The sequence below is a fragment of the Zerene cesonia genome, chromosome 8 (assembly GCF_012273895.1).
Source record: "Zerene cesonia ecotype Mississippi chromosome 8, Zerene_cesonia_1.1, whole genome shotgun sequence".
NCBI classification, from domain to species: Eukaryota; Metazoa; Arthropoda; class Insecta; order Lepidoptera; family Pieridae; genus Zerene; species Zerene cesonia.
The window spans coordinates 6,470,874-6,485,684 of NC_052109.1; the positions used below are offsets into that span (position 1 = coordinate 6,470,874).

The window sequence follows — 14,811 nt, forward strand, 5'->3', positions numbered from 1 at the left end:
AACTTAATTAACACTGTGATACACACATTAACTTTCTAGATACAAGTAAAATACTTTTTAAAATATTTAAAATTGCGGCACTAAAACTGACACTCCAACTGTCACGACGACGTCGTCGAATATGAATGAATATGAATAAGAAAACATGGTCATCAATGTGAAAACAGCAAATCTACTGTTAAAACAGTAGGGTTGGTAACACTGGTCGGATTCTTACCGACCAAAACCCCACTGTGTTCCGTCGAGCCACTTGAGTGAAGGGGCCACGGGAGCCGGTTAAAATACGACTGCGACCCCCTCGGACGCTGTGTTTCTCCTGCTATTTGTCTATGTTGTCCTTACGTTTGAAGCGTTTTCAATGGTTTTCCGTATAAAATTTCCGGTGTTAAATTATTGCCCAATTTTATCAAACCGTGCTTTCCCATATCTTCTATATGCTTCGTCGTGTTCTTTCGCGATTCTGTCCAATTCGTTTGTCGGTTCTCCCAAGTCTAATTCATTACCCGATCCCAAATATTTGTATTCTGGCAATGTGTATGCCGTGTGCAGTGTCGACTGTTCCGGTAATTGTTCTATACTAAGTGTTTTGTGACATGTATTTCCCTTTTTTATGTGCCAGGTGTTAGCCTTTACTTGGGATTGGGGTTTAAATAAACGACTGTTTCTCGTACACGCTTTCATCATTTCAATTGTCTTATATCTACTCAATATAATATAATACAATTTAATATGGAATAATCTAAAAATGTACCGTAAATATCCCAAAATGATTCCCAAGTCGGTCCTGTAGAATGGAAAGTGTTTGTCCTCGTCTCGACCGCTTCTCTCGCATCCGTCGCATTCACATACGCGCATATACGGTATAATTGCTTGCCGTGTATAAAATACAATTTTGATGTCGTGCCTCGTTTTATATTTTACATCAGTCGACATCGGCTGCCTCGCTGCCAATAATTTCCACTGTTCGAAATGGTTATTAAGTTGGTTAGTTTGCATTCGTCCATATAACACGCATTCGTATGTATCAAACTTGAAAAGTTGTATGAAGACGTAGGCGTTCTCTAACTACTCTCTCATAAACTCAACATCACGCGATACACAAACGCGGCGTTATGATTATTAGATAATATAAAACAATTAAAAAACAACCGAAACTTCCCGTGACGTGCCTTTGAATATAATATAAATTAGCACGCGATCCGCGCATGATTACGTAAGAGGCGACGGACGACGTTACAGTACTCCCAAAGTGATAATGCGCATAGAAATCGTAACGTTCATTGCAATATTTATTTTGGCAACGTGTTGTTTTATTTGCGCCCAAATGTTTTTGATGGGGTTGAAATCGGGATGATATGGTGACAATCGTACAATTTTATGCCCATGCTCCTCCATTATACGTTCAATTGCGAATTCTGTGTATTGTTCTTTGTGGCTTTTTATAATTTTGTACAGTTCAGGTTTGAGTTTATTTGGTTCATGAGGAACATTGTGTTGTTGTAACCACGCAATCATTTGTGGTTTGGGTGTATTTGAGTTTGGTGGTTTTACAGACAACTTATTATGATATGGGGCGTTATCAATTACAGTCATAGTCATAGTCATAAAACCGTGCGGGGCAAAAATAAAAAACGGAGGACCGGGGAAAGGGGAGGGTGATACCAATGCATGCAGCGGAGAAGCGACTCTCATGCAAAGTCAATTCGGTAATTGTCAAAGGAGTCATAGGTTTTGGTATGTGGAAATGAGACCTAGATTCAAGCTCCATTTTCCTCTGATTTAATTTAATATAATATTATATATATTATTTAATATTATCAGGCTTAATGAATCGATCTCATCCGGTCAGTGGGGTTTATTAGGATATCAATCGTTCGGGGAAATAAAACAATGCACTATTGTTCGATACGGTTTGACGTCATACCTACGGTGAAACACAGGAACACCTATGGACGTTACTAAGTGTTCATTACCTAACGGTGATGTGGATGGATGATTGAATATAAACCTAAGTCTCTCGAGTTGGTTTGGTAACTTCATTGCGGAAATGAGTGTGCGCTGCAACGCTGTAGTCGAATACTTTGGCGGAACCGATCCTCCAAGAAACATACATAGCCAAGCACGACTGCAGGTCACGTAGCAAGACTCGATGCATACTCAGCTTGCAAGCTTGCTTGCAGTTAGAGTTTGAACAATCTTTGGTTGCATTCGTATCGTAACGGGCACCTCCCAAGCTTGCTCATATGATATTACTCCCGGAATAGAATGTAATTGTATGCATTATCCTCATCATTTTTTCCTTTTCAGTTAAAAATAATTGGGTAATATCCATATACATTACCCGTTGGTATCTTTGATATTGCCTCATTTTGACCATAAAAATACTTTCCTCTACCTAAATTCGATATGAATCCTATTGTTACTACGCCACCCATAACGTTATGATGTTACAATTTTTCCTCATTATGTTATAATTAACCACAAACAAATTCCCCATATTTATGGAATGCCTATCGATCCATATTAGGCAGGGTTCGGGTTAATATAAATTGCGGAAGGATTTACACAATCAATCATTTCCGCATTACCCTCGACGAAATCCCCAGAAACCGTACAAGCAATCATCACTGATACTCTGGACATAACAGTCACCATGTGGGAAGGCAACAGTGGACTCTAGAAAACCGGCTCAACGAGACGTGGAAGCCAGATATTGGATGGAGCAGCTGGAAGAGTGGAAGAGACAAGACCAAGAGCGTGAGGAGAGTAAGCTGCAACGGGAGGAACAGCGGCGAGTTGAGCAGAGCGTAATGCAGTACGCAGTAGCCTTGCGCGGACACTCGAACATCGGCTCGACGGGACGTCGAAGAAAGATTGTGGAAAGAACAGAAGGAAGAATGGCAGAGACAAGACCAGGAGCGTGAAGAGAGGAAGCGGCAGCGAGCGGAACATCGGCGACTTGAGGAGAGCTTACTGCAGTACGCAGTGGCTTTGCGCGAGCAGGGATCCGGGTGCAGAAAACATATCCGATCATCGTCACACCCCTAGTCGTATATGTGACAATTTGTGCATCTTCATACAAATGTCACGGCGCACCGGCTTCCGCCGTGATACTAGATATTCAGGTAGTTAGCTTAATAATGATAATAAAATATTCTACTAGTTCTATCCACCAAGAGTTTCTAGGTACAATATCTGTTATACTATAGTCCTAACATTATAGGAAAAATAAAAAGTATACACATTTAGAATAATGTTTCATTTCACCATTGTTACATCACATTATTGATTTCGTTTTGAATACACGCAGAAATCCATTAAATCAAGAATAGCCACGTATCATAAGATGAATATAGCACGGGTTTTCCCAATAAATATTTGAAGATAGTGCCAAATGACCGTAGGTTATCTTAATACGCTGATAGCTACCCACTTTAATACAGCAGCCAATAATGATATTTTGATAAGGATCCCACAATCATCATACATTACCTATTTTGAAAGTAATGATGCATGCTGCGTTTTATTTTAAAACGATGGTGTGCCATGTGGTGCACTTATTGGGCAATCTGTGCCCACATCGAGTTGTAGATGGAACGCTAATTGCCGCTAGTCCATAATACTGTTTGCGGCTTATCTGCAGTTGCGTCAAGTTGAGAAAAACCTTATTCAGACGGCTCATATTCCTTTATGGTCTGCTCCGTACCTAGCAGGTACACGTACTCAGAAGCGAATGCACACTCGGGCTTTGCTAAACACATATGATAAGCATGTTCCTAAGCATTGTTTGAGATAAGGAAGCTTTGCATCCCAGGTGCACATAACTTTCTTATCATTATGCCTTGCAACACAACTGTACGTGATGTGACATGCTATGCAGCGGCTAGTAAAACCTTATACCTAGCAATCACCTCCAGTGCCGTCCAAACTTGATTTGATTGCATCGAACATAGAGTTGTCATGATCGTAACTACATTTAAACTTGAAGCACTGTAAGAAAGAACGGTCTCACAGTACCTTACCTACACAAGTCTCCATCATCCTACACTAATGAGGGTAAGAAAAATAAAAGTAAACACATTCAATACAAACTTTTATTTCAATCTAAGGTGTTCCTTATGAGCTAGTTCCTTGAGCCAATGTTCGCTTGTACATTCTGTAGCCCGAAGAAGTCTTCGATTAAGTCTGGGGTTCCCGCACTCTGCTCTGATTTCTGCAACTGTTCCCGTTGTAGGCACAGTCGTGGACGACGTGGATGTGGTCGTCGCTGTGGTTACACACGAAGAAGATGGACCCTTTGAAGGAACGACCGGAGCTTCCTCCTTGTTCGCATATTCGTGAAATGTTCCTATTGCTGTAGCGCTCATTTTGAATGAATCAAACTCAAACAAAAGCAAACACGTCGTGTATAATTCTGAATCGGAGAGGATGGTTTTGAATGCATTCCATGATAAATCGTCGCATCCGTTCTGTCTCAGTTTGTGGACAATTAATTTCAACACGGTCTTCCACAATGAAATCAGATTCGTGAATTCCCTCTTCAGACACAAATCCTTTGTTTGCATTGCTTTCTGTTCGCCGTATTTCAAATTCTCCATTACTACTTTGTACATTTTCGCGGTCCAAATCAATTCCAATAGACCCAAAAAACTGTCCGCAGGAAGATCCTGAAGAATTTTCGAAAACTTCTTCGAAGGAGTCGTACTCTTTTTCTGAACTGGCTTCCGTTTCCGAGATATTTTTGCTATATTCGCCTGTGCTTTGCTCTCCATATCGTCCACTATTACTGTTGTATATACTGTTGTATATGCTGCACTATTAACACTACTCAGATTCAGCTGCACCATGGCCGGAAATGTTGCGTGCCGAGTCAAGCAGCACTTGTGTGTCCGTATGTTCACTGAACATTGTTCAGCCATGGAATAATATTCCAAGACGTCTGGATTGTTTTGATGCACATTTGCAATGATCTCACTGAACATCTCTTTAGATTCTTTGAGAAGAATCGCGGGTATCATATATTTAGTTAACTAAGCGCAGACGTGCGCCGTACAAAAATGATGCTAGTGGAGTTTGTTCTTGCACTCATGTCCAGGTGAAACCACTTGATTGGGTTTTTTCCCGCAGGAGCAGGTGTCGCTGGCGATCGCCTTGCACTTATGGAAGCGAATCGTCTTCTCGAGGAACTCTAGTATCACGGGAAGCCTCACAAAATCTCTCTCACCCCTTCAAATTTATACAAATAAAGTATTCAAATTTTCGAATTTGAATTTAGATAAGAAAATAATAAAGAATGACTGACATGATCGATACACACTCATGGGTTATGATTATACAGCTAACATAATTAAAGTTGAAATTTTTAAACTTACCTTTGAATACAAAACCAAGAAGGGTGTGTAATATCAGCTCTATATATTTCCACATAAAAAGAACACGTGCGGGCAACCCAACGAAAGTGCGGGCGGTTTTAAACCCAACGGCCGACTTTTTGTCTAATGTTATTGTAATATCTCAAGTGTCGTCGCCAAACTATTTACATATAACATAGGAACTTGGTCTTTGAATTTCTTTTCAAGATGTATACATTTCTTAAAGAGTATTTGCTACCATGATTTAGAACTTTTGACTTCGTCAAATAAATGTCTTTTCTTTTATAACTGAAAAGAAGGCGGTATATCAAAAATCTGATTGTAACGATTTTTTCAATGCGTTGTAAGCATTCATTGTTTATCTTAGTATTATCATTTATAATCTGAGTGGAATTGAGGAAATGGTCCATCATTTCGGATACAAGAGTGATTTTATTCGATATGCTCTGTTCTCTAGTCTTGAGTCCAATGATAAGATTATCATAACGCAACGCGTCGTTATGATCAAGATTACCTGTTACTGCCTTAAGAAGGGATCCGAGAGGGGTCTATAAGCGTTTGTATCTTTTGGAGGGAATTAGCTGCCGAATTTTATCAATGTCACGGAGGTATTCAACTTGAGCACTAAGTTCATAAATGTTATTATTATATTTCTTGATCCTATTAATAATTTTGCCGAACTCTATATATTTTTCGGTATTATAATTCAGGTAAGTAACAATTCTTTCAAGATTTTTAGTTTTAATTATTAACCATTCGTCATGTTGCAAGATTGCACAGCCTAGCTTAACAGGTAATATACCCGGGTTTTGTTTAGGATTTACTACTTGAAGGCTCTGGCCGGGGAAAACTTGGCAAGGGACAATTTTGATCGTCGCCGTCCAGAGCAGGAGTTTGTACCATCTGTAGAGGACGTTTAATATTTTTTATTGGTTTAGTTTGCCTTTTGTTTATTTTAAAATTTTCGGCGTGTTTCGCGGTGGCGATTTTCGGCGTTCGTTTTTTGGGAGCCGGAGGCCCATATCCTTTTCCTCACCCGTCCCAGTCCATTCCTTCTTTCCTGTAGTTAATTCTTTTCCTTTCTCCATAAAAGCGGGCAGCGCATTCACAGAGCCACTACCTGCGAATGTTCATGGGCGGTGGTCATCGCTTAACATCAAGCGAACCACAAGCTCAGTTGCCCGCTATGACATAACAAAAAAAAATTTTAACAGGAACAACATTGCGTTCAGTTTGACTGGAAACTATGGCCTTTTGGAATTAGGCTTGACTTTGGACTGCCTTTTATTAAGTGTCCTTTATAATATTGTTTGTCCTAATTTAAAGTTAAGTACTATCTCCCCGACGCGCTTTTTTAAAATGTTTCTCATTGAATTGGCCATTTTATCGGAAAGGTATTTATATAATTTGTCTGTTCTTTTTCTACCATCTTTTAATAGTTGCTGCATGTAGAACTTATCGAAATGAATATCAAATGTGGAGTTTAATTCGGTATGGTCGAACACCACCTCAAATGGGGTTATGTCCGTGGCACTATGGATAGTATTGTAAGCCATAATAGCGTACGTCATTACAGATGCTGTGAGAATGTGTTAACAGGTTGACGATGACACTCGAGATCTTACAATAAAGGTACAGTTACACATGCTCTAGAATAGCATGCTAAAAAACGTGCTATAAGTAAGCTTAATATGAGAATGCTTATGAACTGTTTACATTTGCTAGCAATAAGCATGCTAGTTTTAAGTATGCTACTTAATAAGCATGCTCAAAGCAAACACTCCAAACACAAATGCGATTTTAGCATGCTCTTAGTTCAAACTAAACCATGGACGATGAAACAACCATCCGTACGGAGCTTAATAAAGTTATTCTTTTGCTATCGTTGCAATGCATGCGAAGACTTCTCTCAGGTAGAAAGAGAAAAAACCAATGTAAAAGGAATAGGAAGATTTGGGTCCGTGATTGGCTAAGTAGAAGGGAACAACTTGGAGCAAGTACTCGATTGCTAGTAGAAATGCGAGAAGAAGATATTGATGGTTACAATAATCATTTGCGCATGTTACCGCATCAGTTTGACGAGTTACTATCTAAAGTTGAAAGCGCTGTAAAGAAACAAGATACACACATGCGAAATGCTATTCCACCAAAAGTGAAACTGGGAGTGACATTGAGGTATCTAGCAACTGGAGATTCGTTATACACATTAGAAGCACTTCACAGAGTTGCAAGGTCTACTATATCTCTATTTATACCTGAAGTGTGTGATGCAATATACAATGCTCTGAAGGATTATATGCGGGTAAGTAAAGTAAACCAGTGATTATTAGTTTAGATCAAGTATTTATTGTTTAAAATCTAGATTAAAAACTTACTAAACTAAATTTAACTTTAACACATTTTCCATGCTTTGTTCAACACATCTTCTTCAGGGACAGTAGAATCTGATTGGGATAACGCGTAAGGAAGTGTGTAAGTGACTGTATTTGTGTTTGTACTGGGAGGTATGAAAGTCATTGTCTGTGTGTTTGTAGTAGGAGGTGTGTAAGTGACTGTATTTGTGTTTGTACTGGGAGGTATGAAAGTCATTGTCTGTGTGTTTGTAGTAGGAGGTGAGTAAGTGACTGTATTTGTGTTTGTACTGGGAGGTATGAAAGTCATTGTTTGTGTAAAGGGAGACAAATTTGGGTACTGGCGTCGACGTCTTGCTGCAGTCAGAATTGTTTGGATCTCATGTTGTACATCTAATGCGTCGTACGGTAGAGTTCGCAATTGAGCTGCAACATTTTGAGCAAAATAATGGAATTCGTCGTAATTAGGCGGTGCAGTTATAGCAGAACTAATATTTTGTAAACGATCGAGAGCATATGTAATGGGTTCTTCTTGTAAGCTTCTTTTTCTACGTTGTGTTGATGAGTTATTAGATGAACGCGATTGTGATCGATCTTCTGTAGTTGGACTAGGAGAGGGTGATAACACATTCATCGATTGCGGCGTCAACGAGTTTGAATATGAAACAGCGTCACTTGGTTGTGAATCTTGCGATGGCTCGTCTCTCTGTAAAAAAAATCTATTAAGTTTATAAAATACTTATTTGTTTTTTTTTACAGATTCCCGGTTCTGAAGATTGGAAACGCATTGAACATGGCTTTAGAACTAAATGGAACTTTCCAGGTTGTGTTGGAGCGTTGGATGGCAAACATATAAATATATTCGCCCCTGATGATACTTCTGACTACTATAACTACAAGGGCGCTCATAGCATCATACTTCTGGCATTAGTTGATGATGACTATTGTTTTTCATACGTAAATGTTGGGACTAATGGTAGAGCTTCTGATGGAGTTGTTTATCAAAAATCTAATTTAGCACAAGCTTTGGAAAATAATACTCTCAATTTTCCGGACCAATCAGTTATTGTGGCAGACGCTGCTTTTCCTCTAAAGTTATACCTTATGAAGCCCTATCGAACAACTCCAACGCGTAAAGAAAAAATATTTAACTACCGTTTATCGAGAGCCAGACGAATCGTTGAAAATGCGTTTGGTATTTTAGTGACACGATTTCGAGTTTTTATGGATGCCATAGATATGGCCCCCAAAAATGTCGATAGAATTACATTAGCTGCCTGCTCTTTACACAATTGGCTTCGGAAAACATCTGATATGTACATCACGCAAAGATGCGTCGACTTTGAAGATACACAACAACGTGTTGTGGTACCAGGATCATGGAGGGCACAACTACGGACTGCTTTGGAAGGCTTACCACCTACACGCTACGCGAACCACGCTTCTCGACAGGCAGGAGCGATAAGAGACACCTATGCGCAGCTCTTTGAAACTACAGAGGCGGTACCGTGGCAAGGTCATATGATTTAAATTAATACATAGAAAATGCTGTACTACTTATTCTATGATATTAAATAATTGTGTGTTACTAACAGTTACGTGCATTTTTATTTAAGTATTGTAAACCAAAACTCACCAATTCCATAGAAATAACGTCCCTGTAATCGCCAGTGTCTCCAAGGAAAGAATGCATTTCGTGAAACCAGGACATGGATGGGTTGTACACAGTAGCGGCACCAGAACCGGATCGCTAAACGGACCTCAAGTTCTTGATTTTTGATTTTATAATTTTCACAGTCAAAGTAGGATCGTCCATGTTGGTTAATGAATCTTGATATGCATTATTTCTTGCAATATTGTTTTTGTACTGTGGTATATGCGGATTCCATAGGCACTCGTTGTTCCGATATAAAATTACAAATTTCAACGTTTTTTCATCGCCCCAGCGAGACATTTTTGGCGCGAAATTGTGCACGCGCATCTACTGTAAACGACTGATCGCTACTAGCATGCTCAATAAGCAAACCTGTTCACACGCGCTAAAAGCACGCCCCCTTCCACCCGCGCCGCAGGTAGCATGCCCAAAAATCGCACGGCCGTCGATTTTTGAGCATACTCGTAATTAGCATGCTAATTATTAGCAATGTTTCGACACACATACCACTAAGTAGCAATTGCTCAATAGTGGCATGCTTTCGTGCTAGTAATGAGCATGTGTAACTGTACCTTGACAGCGGCTTTCGAGTGTGCTACTGGCAATTATATAACCAAGTTTATTATGCTAATTTGTCCTAATTTGCAGGCTATGGGCGAATTTGCATTACATTTACATTGTAATTCAATTGACGATTAATACTCTACTTGACTGTAATGGTCTGTCAGCTTCTATATACATTTTCATAGAACTCAAAAGTGTCCGTACCATATTGTTTATATTAACATCGAATTCTTCACCTAACCGAAGTATATTATTAACTTAAAATTAGAACATAATGACTAACTAAAAAATGGTTCTATATTATCATTTTTTAACACAAAAAACCATCGTCAAAATACAATGTTATTATAGTTTTCTTATCACCATGACTTTAATTACAAACATGCTTTTCAGACAGTTTATATCCACAACCACTAATACATTCATCAACTTTATTTTACCGCTTAAATAGTTAATTACTATTTTGAGAATTTTGCTCACCTTCTGTATATTTTTCTCAAGTTTCTACTTCAAAACATAGGGACATCAAGATGCACAATTTCTGTCCATTTTTAGAAGATTATATTACATATTAAGATATTAATTGTCGTTACCTAGCTTAGCCTTCCTCAATAAATGAGCTATCTGAAAGAATTTTTCCGATCGACCCGTAGTTCCTGAGATTAGCGCGTTCAACCAAAAAACAAACTCTTCAGCTTTATAATATAAAATGTAATAATAGTTTTGCTTGGTCTTTATTCCATCTCTTAGTCATAAAACAACTTCAGCTGGTGACGAATTAGCTTATGCACTCTGAGCGTTGCGTGTATAGATTTAAGATAACAATGTCAACTATGAAGCAATCAAGAAAACTATCTTCAATAGTTTACGAAAGATTTCCTCGTGATATTCTACTAAATGGAGTTCACTTAAATATACTATTCGTGATAGAAAATTTCTAATTGACGATCCCTTTTGGAAAAGAGGTTTCAAAAGGTTCTCAGTGTACGTCATTAAATGTATAAAGAATAATTTTAAAATGATATACCGTCAGTATATTTTGTTGATATAAAAAAAATGAGCTCGAGATTAAATAATATGGCAATGATTGCTAGACCTTGTTCATAGAGCCAATTATATTTAAGTATAATGATTACAAACCAGGTATAAGCATTAACCATTGAATCAAATTAAACCGAAATATTCCCATTTATTTCCATATAAATTGCATGAAATAAAATCAGATTCGATTGTAAAAAAACATTTAATTCTGTGCCTGTCGTGTCTCGGTACGGCTTGGTTAACGAATGTTCATTTTGGAAGGTCGTTTATAATTTTCAATTTCAATATTAATACGGCTGAAATTGTTTACTTTCGTGTTCGTGGTTGATTCGAAGTTTTGTCGTTTAACAACGAAGGATGTCAAAGCCAAGATAATGGCATTTAAATATAACTAGCTGTACATATATTATAGCCTATGTCACTCAGTAAAGTTAAGTTGGAAAGCTGCATCCAATGTTGAAATATTTTTTGGATCCATCCAGCAGATTTTGCGTGAAAACCTTATAAACATACAAACATTAAAAGTTTCTTCTTTAGTAGTGTAGATAAAAAAAATACATAAAACTTTTGTCATAAATTTGTGTAATAATCATTTATATCAACAAAATTAACAGCATGCAACGTTTAATTACCGGCAGTCATTTAGATATGTATAACAAATTATCATATATATTAATACCGCATACATACATCGAGTACATATAACATACATAGTATGGGAATTAATTATCTTGCACTCTTGCAGATCTAATAGAGAAGCTAACTGAGCGTCAAAGAATTTCAATTGATCGATGAAGAAATGGGACTTTATTAGCCTTCTTATAGACGCGATTATGTTTTGGATCTTAAGATTGTCATTGCATATCATATGAGATCATGCGCTGTATAGCGAACCGGCTAGACTGCTGGTATGTCAACCACTGCTGCAAACTTTCTGCTTCCATTATAGCATTGAAGTAGTGACTGGCATACCTATTAATCACAATTATTTTATTTAAGACATAATATACTAACATAGTTTGTAAGAATTAATTGTTACAAACAAAATGAGTCTGAGTTACTTGAAATTAAATAAAAAAAATTAAAAATTATCAACTCTTAGGTCCAGATGGAAAGTATAGTTTCCGATAAACTTTCGATCTGGACTTAGAGTTTCCATACACTGTTACAGGGAACGGTGTCGTTATTCATTTGCCGGGGTTGTTCGAGGAGCTGAAGAAGAACGAGTCCAAGGGTATGGAGAACTGGCAGAACCGCCTCATCATATCCGACCGGGCGCATCTCGTCTTCGATATACATCAGCAGGTACACGATAAATGGACTACTTGGACACTTTTAAAAGATCATTTAATACTATATTTTATAATCATCGGAAACAAGTTGTCGCGATCACGAGTTATGTCCACTTACATGACGTATTGCTGAACGTTTGAGTTTGTTGGGTCTGTTTCTGTGTGTAATATAACAATATTCTATATTTATTTAGTTTAAGGTTATAAATGACCTTCTTATTATGTGTAGATTGTTATATATGATATATTTATTATATTTATTTTATATATTTAAGTTGTAAGTTGAACTTTATTGGTCGCCACTGAAAACCAGTGCTACAGAAACGTCATCTGTAATTTATACTGAAGTCGACGCCAACTCTATATTAATGAAGATAGATTTGTAATTTTTATTTTTCATTACTATTTTATATCGTCATATTTGTTGTATTGTTATTTTTTTTGTTCTGTCTGCTTATATGTATATTGTTATTCTGAAAACAAATGTATTTTTTCTTAAATGCTCAGCAATATTAATTTTTCGAAACGTTTGTCCACAGGTGGATGGTCTCCAAGAAGCCGAGAAGGGCAAGAACTCCCTCGGCACAACGAAAAAGGGCATCGGCCCGACCTACTCGTCGAAGGCCACAAGGAACGGCATCCGGATTGGTGACCTGTTGGGTGACTTCCAAATTTTTGAAGAGAAGTAAGTGTATGATATAGAACAGTGTGTATGTGTATGGATGAATATGAATCAAGTTATTACTACTAAAGGTAACTAAGGACGATTTAAAAATCGCCTGGTGAAGGACTGCTAAACATTTATGATAGTGGCCATTGTCCATGATCTGAATGCTCTGCCCGTTTTTAAGAGGTAAACGAGAAGGAAAATACGGTTGGAAAGAAGGAATGGACTTGGAAGGTTGAGGAAAAGGAAACGGGCCTCCGGCTCCCCCACTCACCGTATGAAACACAGTAGCAACCCACAATTTCACGACGTTTTTATGTGAGGGTGTGGTACTTCCCCAGTGCGAGCTGGCCCAAGTCGTGTCGAAGCGTACTCGGCTCCCATACATAGATTACATTTTAAGAAAATAATACACAAAAAGAATATGATTTCATTTGAATGAAAGTTAATAGTGTTTTTTAATCTAGTTGTTCTTATATTACATAAATTTATGTATATACAATGTGTTGTTTCATGAAATGTAATAAACAATGCAGTGTGTCTAATTGCGCAAGTCCATACACAATGGGATATTTAATATTGCCATATTAAAGTATTTACGATTAGATAAGAATCACATTTTATCGAAAACACTCTATCCACTTTAAGATTTTACTTTGAACATGTTATGCCATTCGAAAGTCTTTTATTATCTTATATATAAAATTCTCGTGTCACAATGTTAGTCTCTATACTCCTCCGAAACGGCTTGACCGATTCCTCTGAAATTTGGTAAGCATATTGGGTAGGTCTGAGAATCGGCTAACATCTATTTTTCATACCACTAAACGATAAGAGTAAGGCAGAACAGCGTTTGCCGGGTGCAGCTAGTCTTAATATATATTTTCGTTACATTTTCATCAGAAAATATATAAAGAGAATTGTTTTTGTACGAATGTTTTGTATGAATTAATATTGATTGATGATTGGTACTTTATATTTAATTTCCTATAAAATATAAATTTTAAAAATATATGTATGTATGAAAATAAATAAATAAATAAAATTTGTTTTTAGAATGGATTACCAAGTTTTTTAAATTACTCCAGAATTATCTAGAAAAATTTTTAAACAACATTAAATATCATAGCTTCTAGGCAATATAGCAACGAAAATACCTTTTTTCTGAAGAATAGTTTTTGTGAAGAAACAAGTGTTAAGATCTATCAAAGCGGTTAAAGCTATTGCTTCATATCTTAATTATATAAATATATTTATATTCACAAATCTTTATATACACATAAAATTACTTGTCATGTTGTTTGCCCACAATGGACTCTCGAACTACTTAAACGATTTTAATCAAATTGACACACCGTGTGTAGTTTGATCCCAGCTTAAAAGTAGTAGTTAGTCATTACGATAAACGACTACCCGGGTAGATTCGGTAGTAACATATAAAATATCAACCATTACAGGTTCCGATCGCTAGCCGCTACGTACAAACGCATGTTCCCTTCACTCGAAGTGGATATTGAGAACGAGCTGGCGAAATACAAGGAGTACGCGGTCAAGATACGGCCCCTGGTGCGCGACACCGTGTCCTACTTGCACAAGGAGATCAGAAGTGGGAGGAAAGTGCTCGTCGAGGGCGCCAATGCCGCCATGTTGGATATTGATTTCGGTTTGTAGTGTGAATAGCCATAATAATAAATAATAAATTCTTTATTGCAGAGTACCGAGGACCCAATATCACACAAAAGACTAAATGTCACAAACATTAAAATGAACATAAAAAGTGTCATTTAAATACATATTGTGGTAGTCGAGCACGCTTCGGCACGAATTGGGCCAGCTCGCACCGGGGAAGTACCACACCCCCACAGAAAAC

The 14,811-nt window shown here is 37.5% G+C and overlaps 2 protein-coding genes across 2 annotated transcripts in view; both read left to right on the plus strand.

The window, feature by feature from the left end:
• Positions 1-14,811, plus strand: part of LOC119828383 (adenylosuccinate synthetase) — a 25,180-nt gene that overhangs the window by 6,293 nt on the left and 4,076 nt on the right. The window contains exons 3-5 of the mRNA XM_038350506.1: positions 12,154-12,287; positions 12,814-12,959; positions 14,399-14,604. Coding sequence (XP_038206434.1) covers positions 12,154-12,287; positions 12,814-12,959; positions 14,399-14,604 — 486 coding nt within the window. The remainder of the gene's footprint in view (positions 1-12,153; positions 12,288-12,813; positions 12,960-14,398; positions 14,605-14,811) is intronic.
• LOC119828384 (protein ALP1-like) lies at positions 5,736-9,312 on the plus strand. The gene is made up of 2 exons (XM_038350507.1): positions 5,736-7,674; positions 8,483-9,312. The coding sequence occupies exons 1-2, from the start codon at positions 7,201-7,203 to the stop codon at positions 9,251-9,253; spliced, it is 1,245 nt and encodes a 414-aa protein (XP_038206435.1). The 5' UTR covers positions 5,736-7,200; the 3' UTR covers positions 9,254-9,312.

Excerpts from the sequence above, each read along its gene's own strand:
- LOC119828384 (XM_038350507.1), top strand. The coding sequence starts at position 7,201 with ATGGACGATGAAACAACCATCCGTACGGAGCTTAATAAAGTTATTCTT. Across the intron at positions 7,675-8,482 it reads CTCTGAAGGATTATATGCGG|ATTCCCGGTTCTGAAGATTG; the intron begins GTAAGTAAAGTA and ends TTTTTTTTACAG.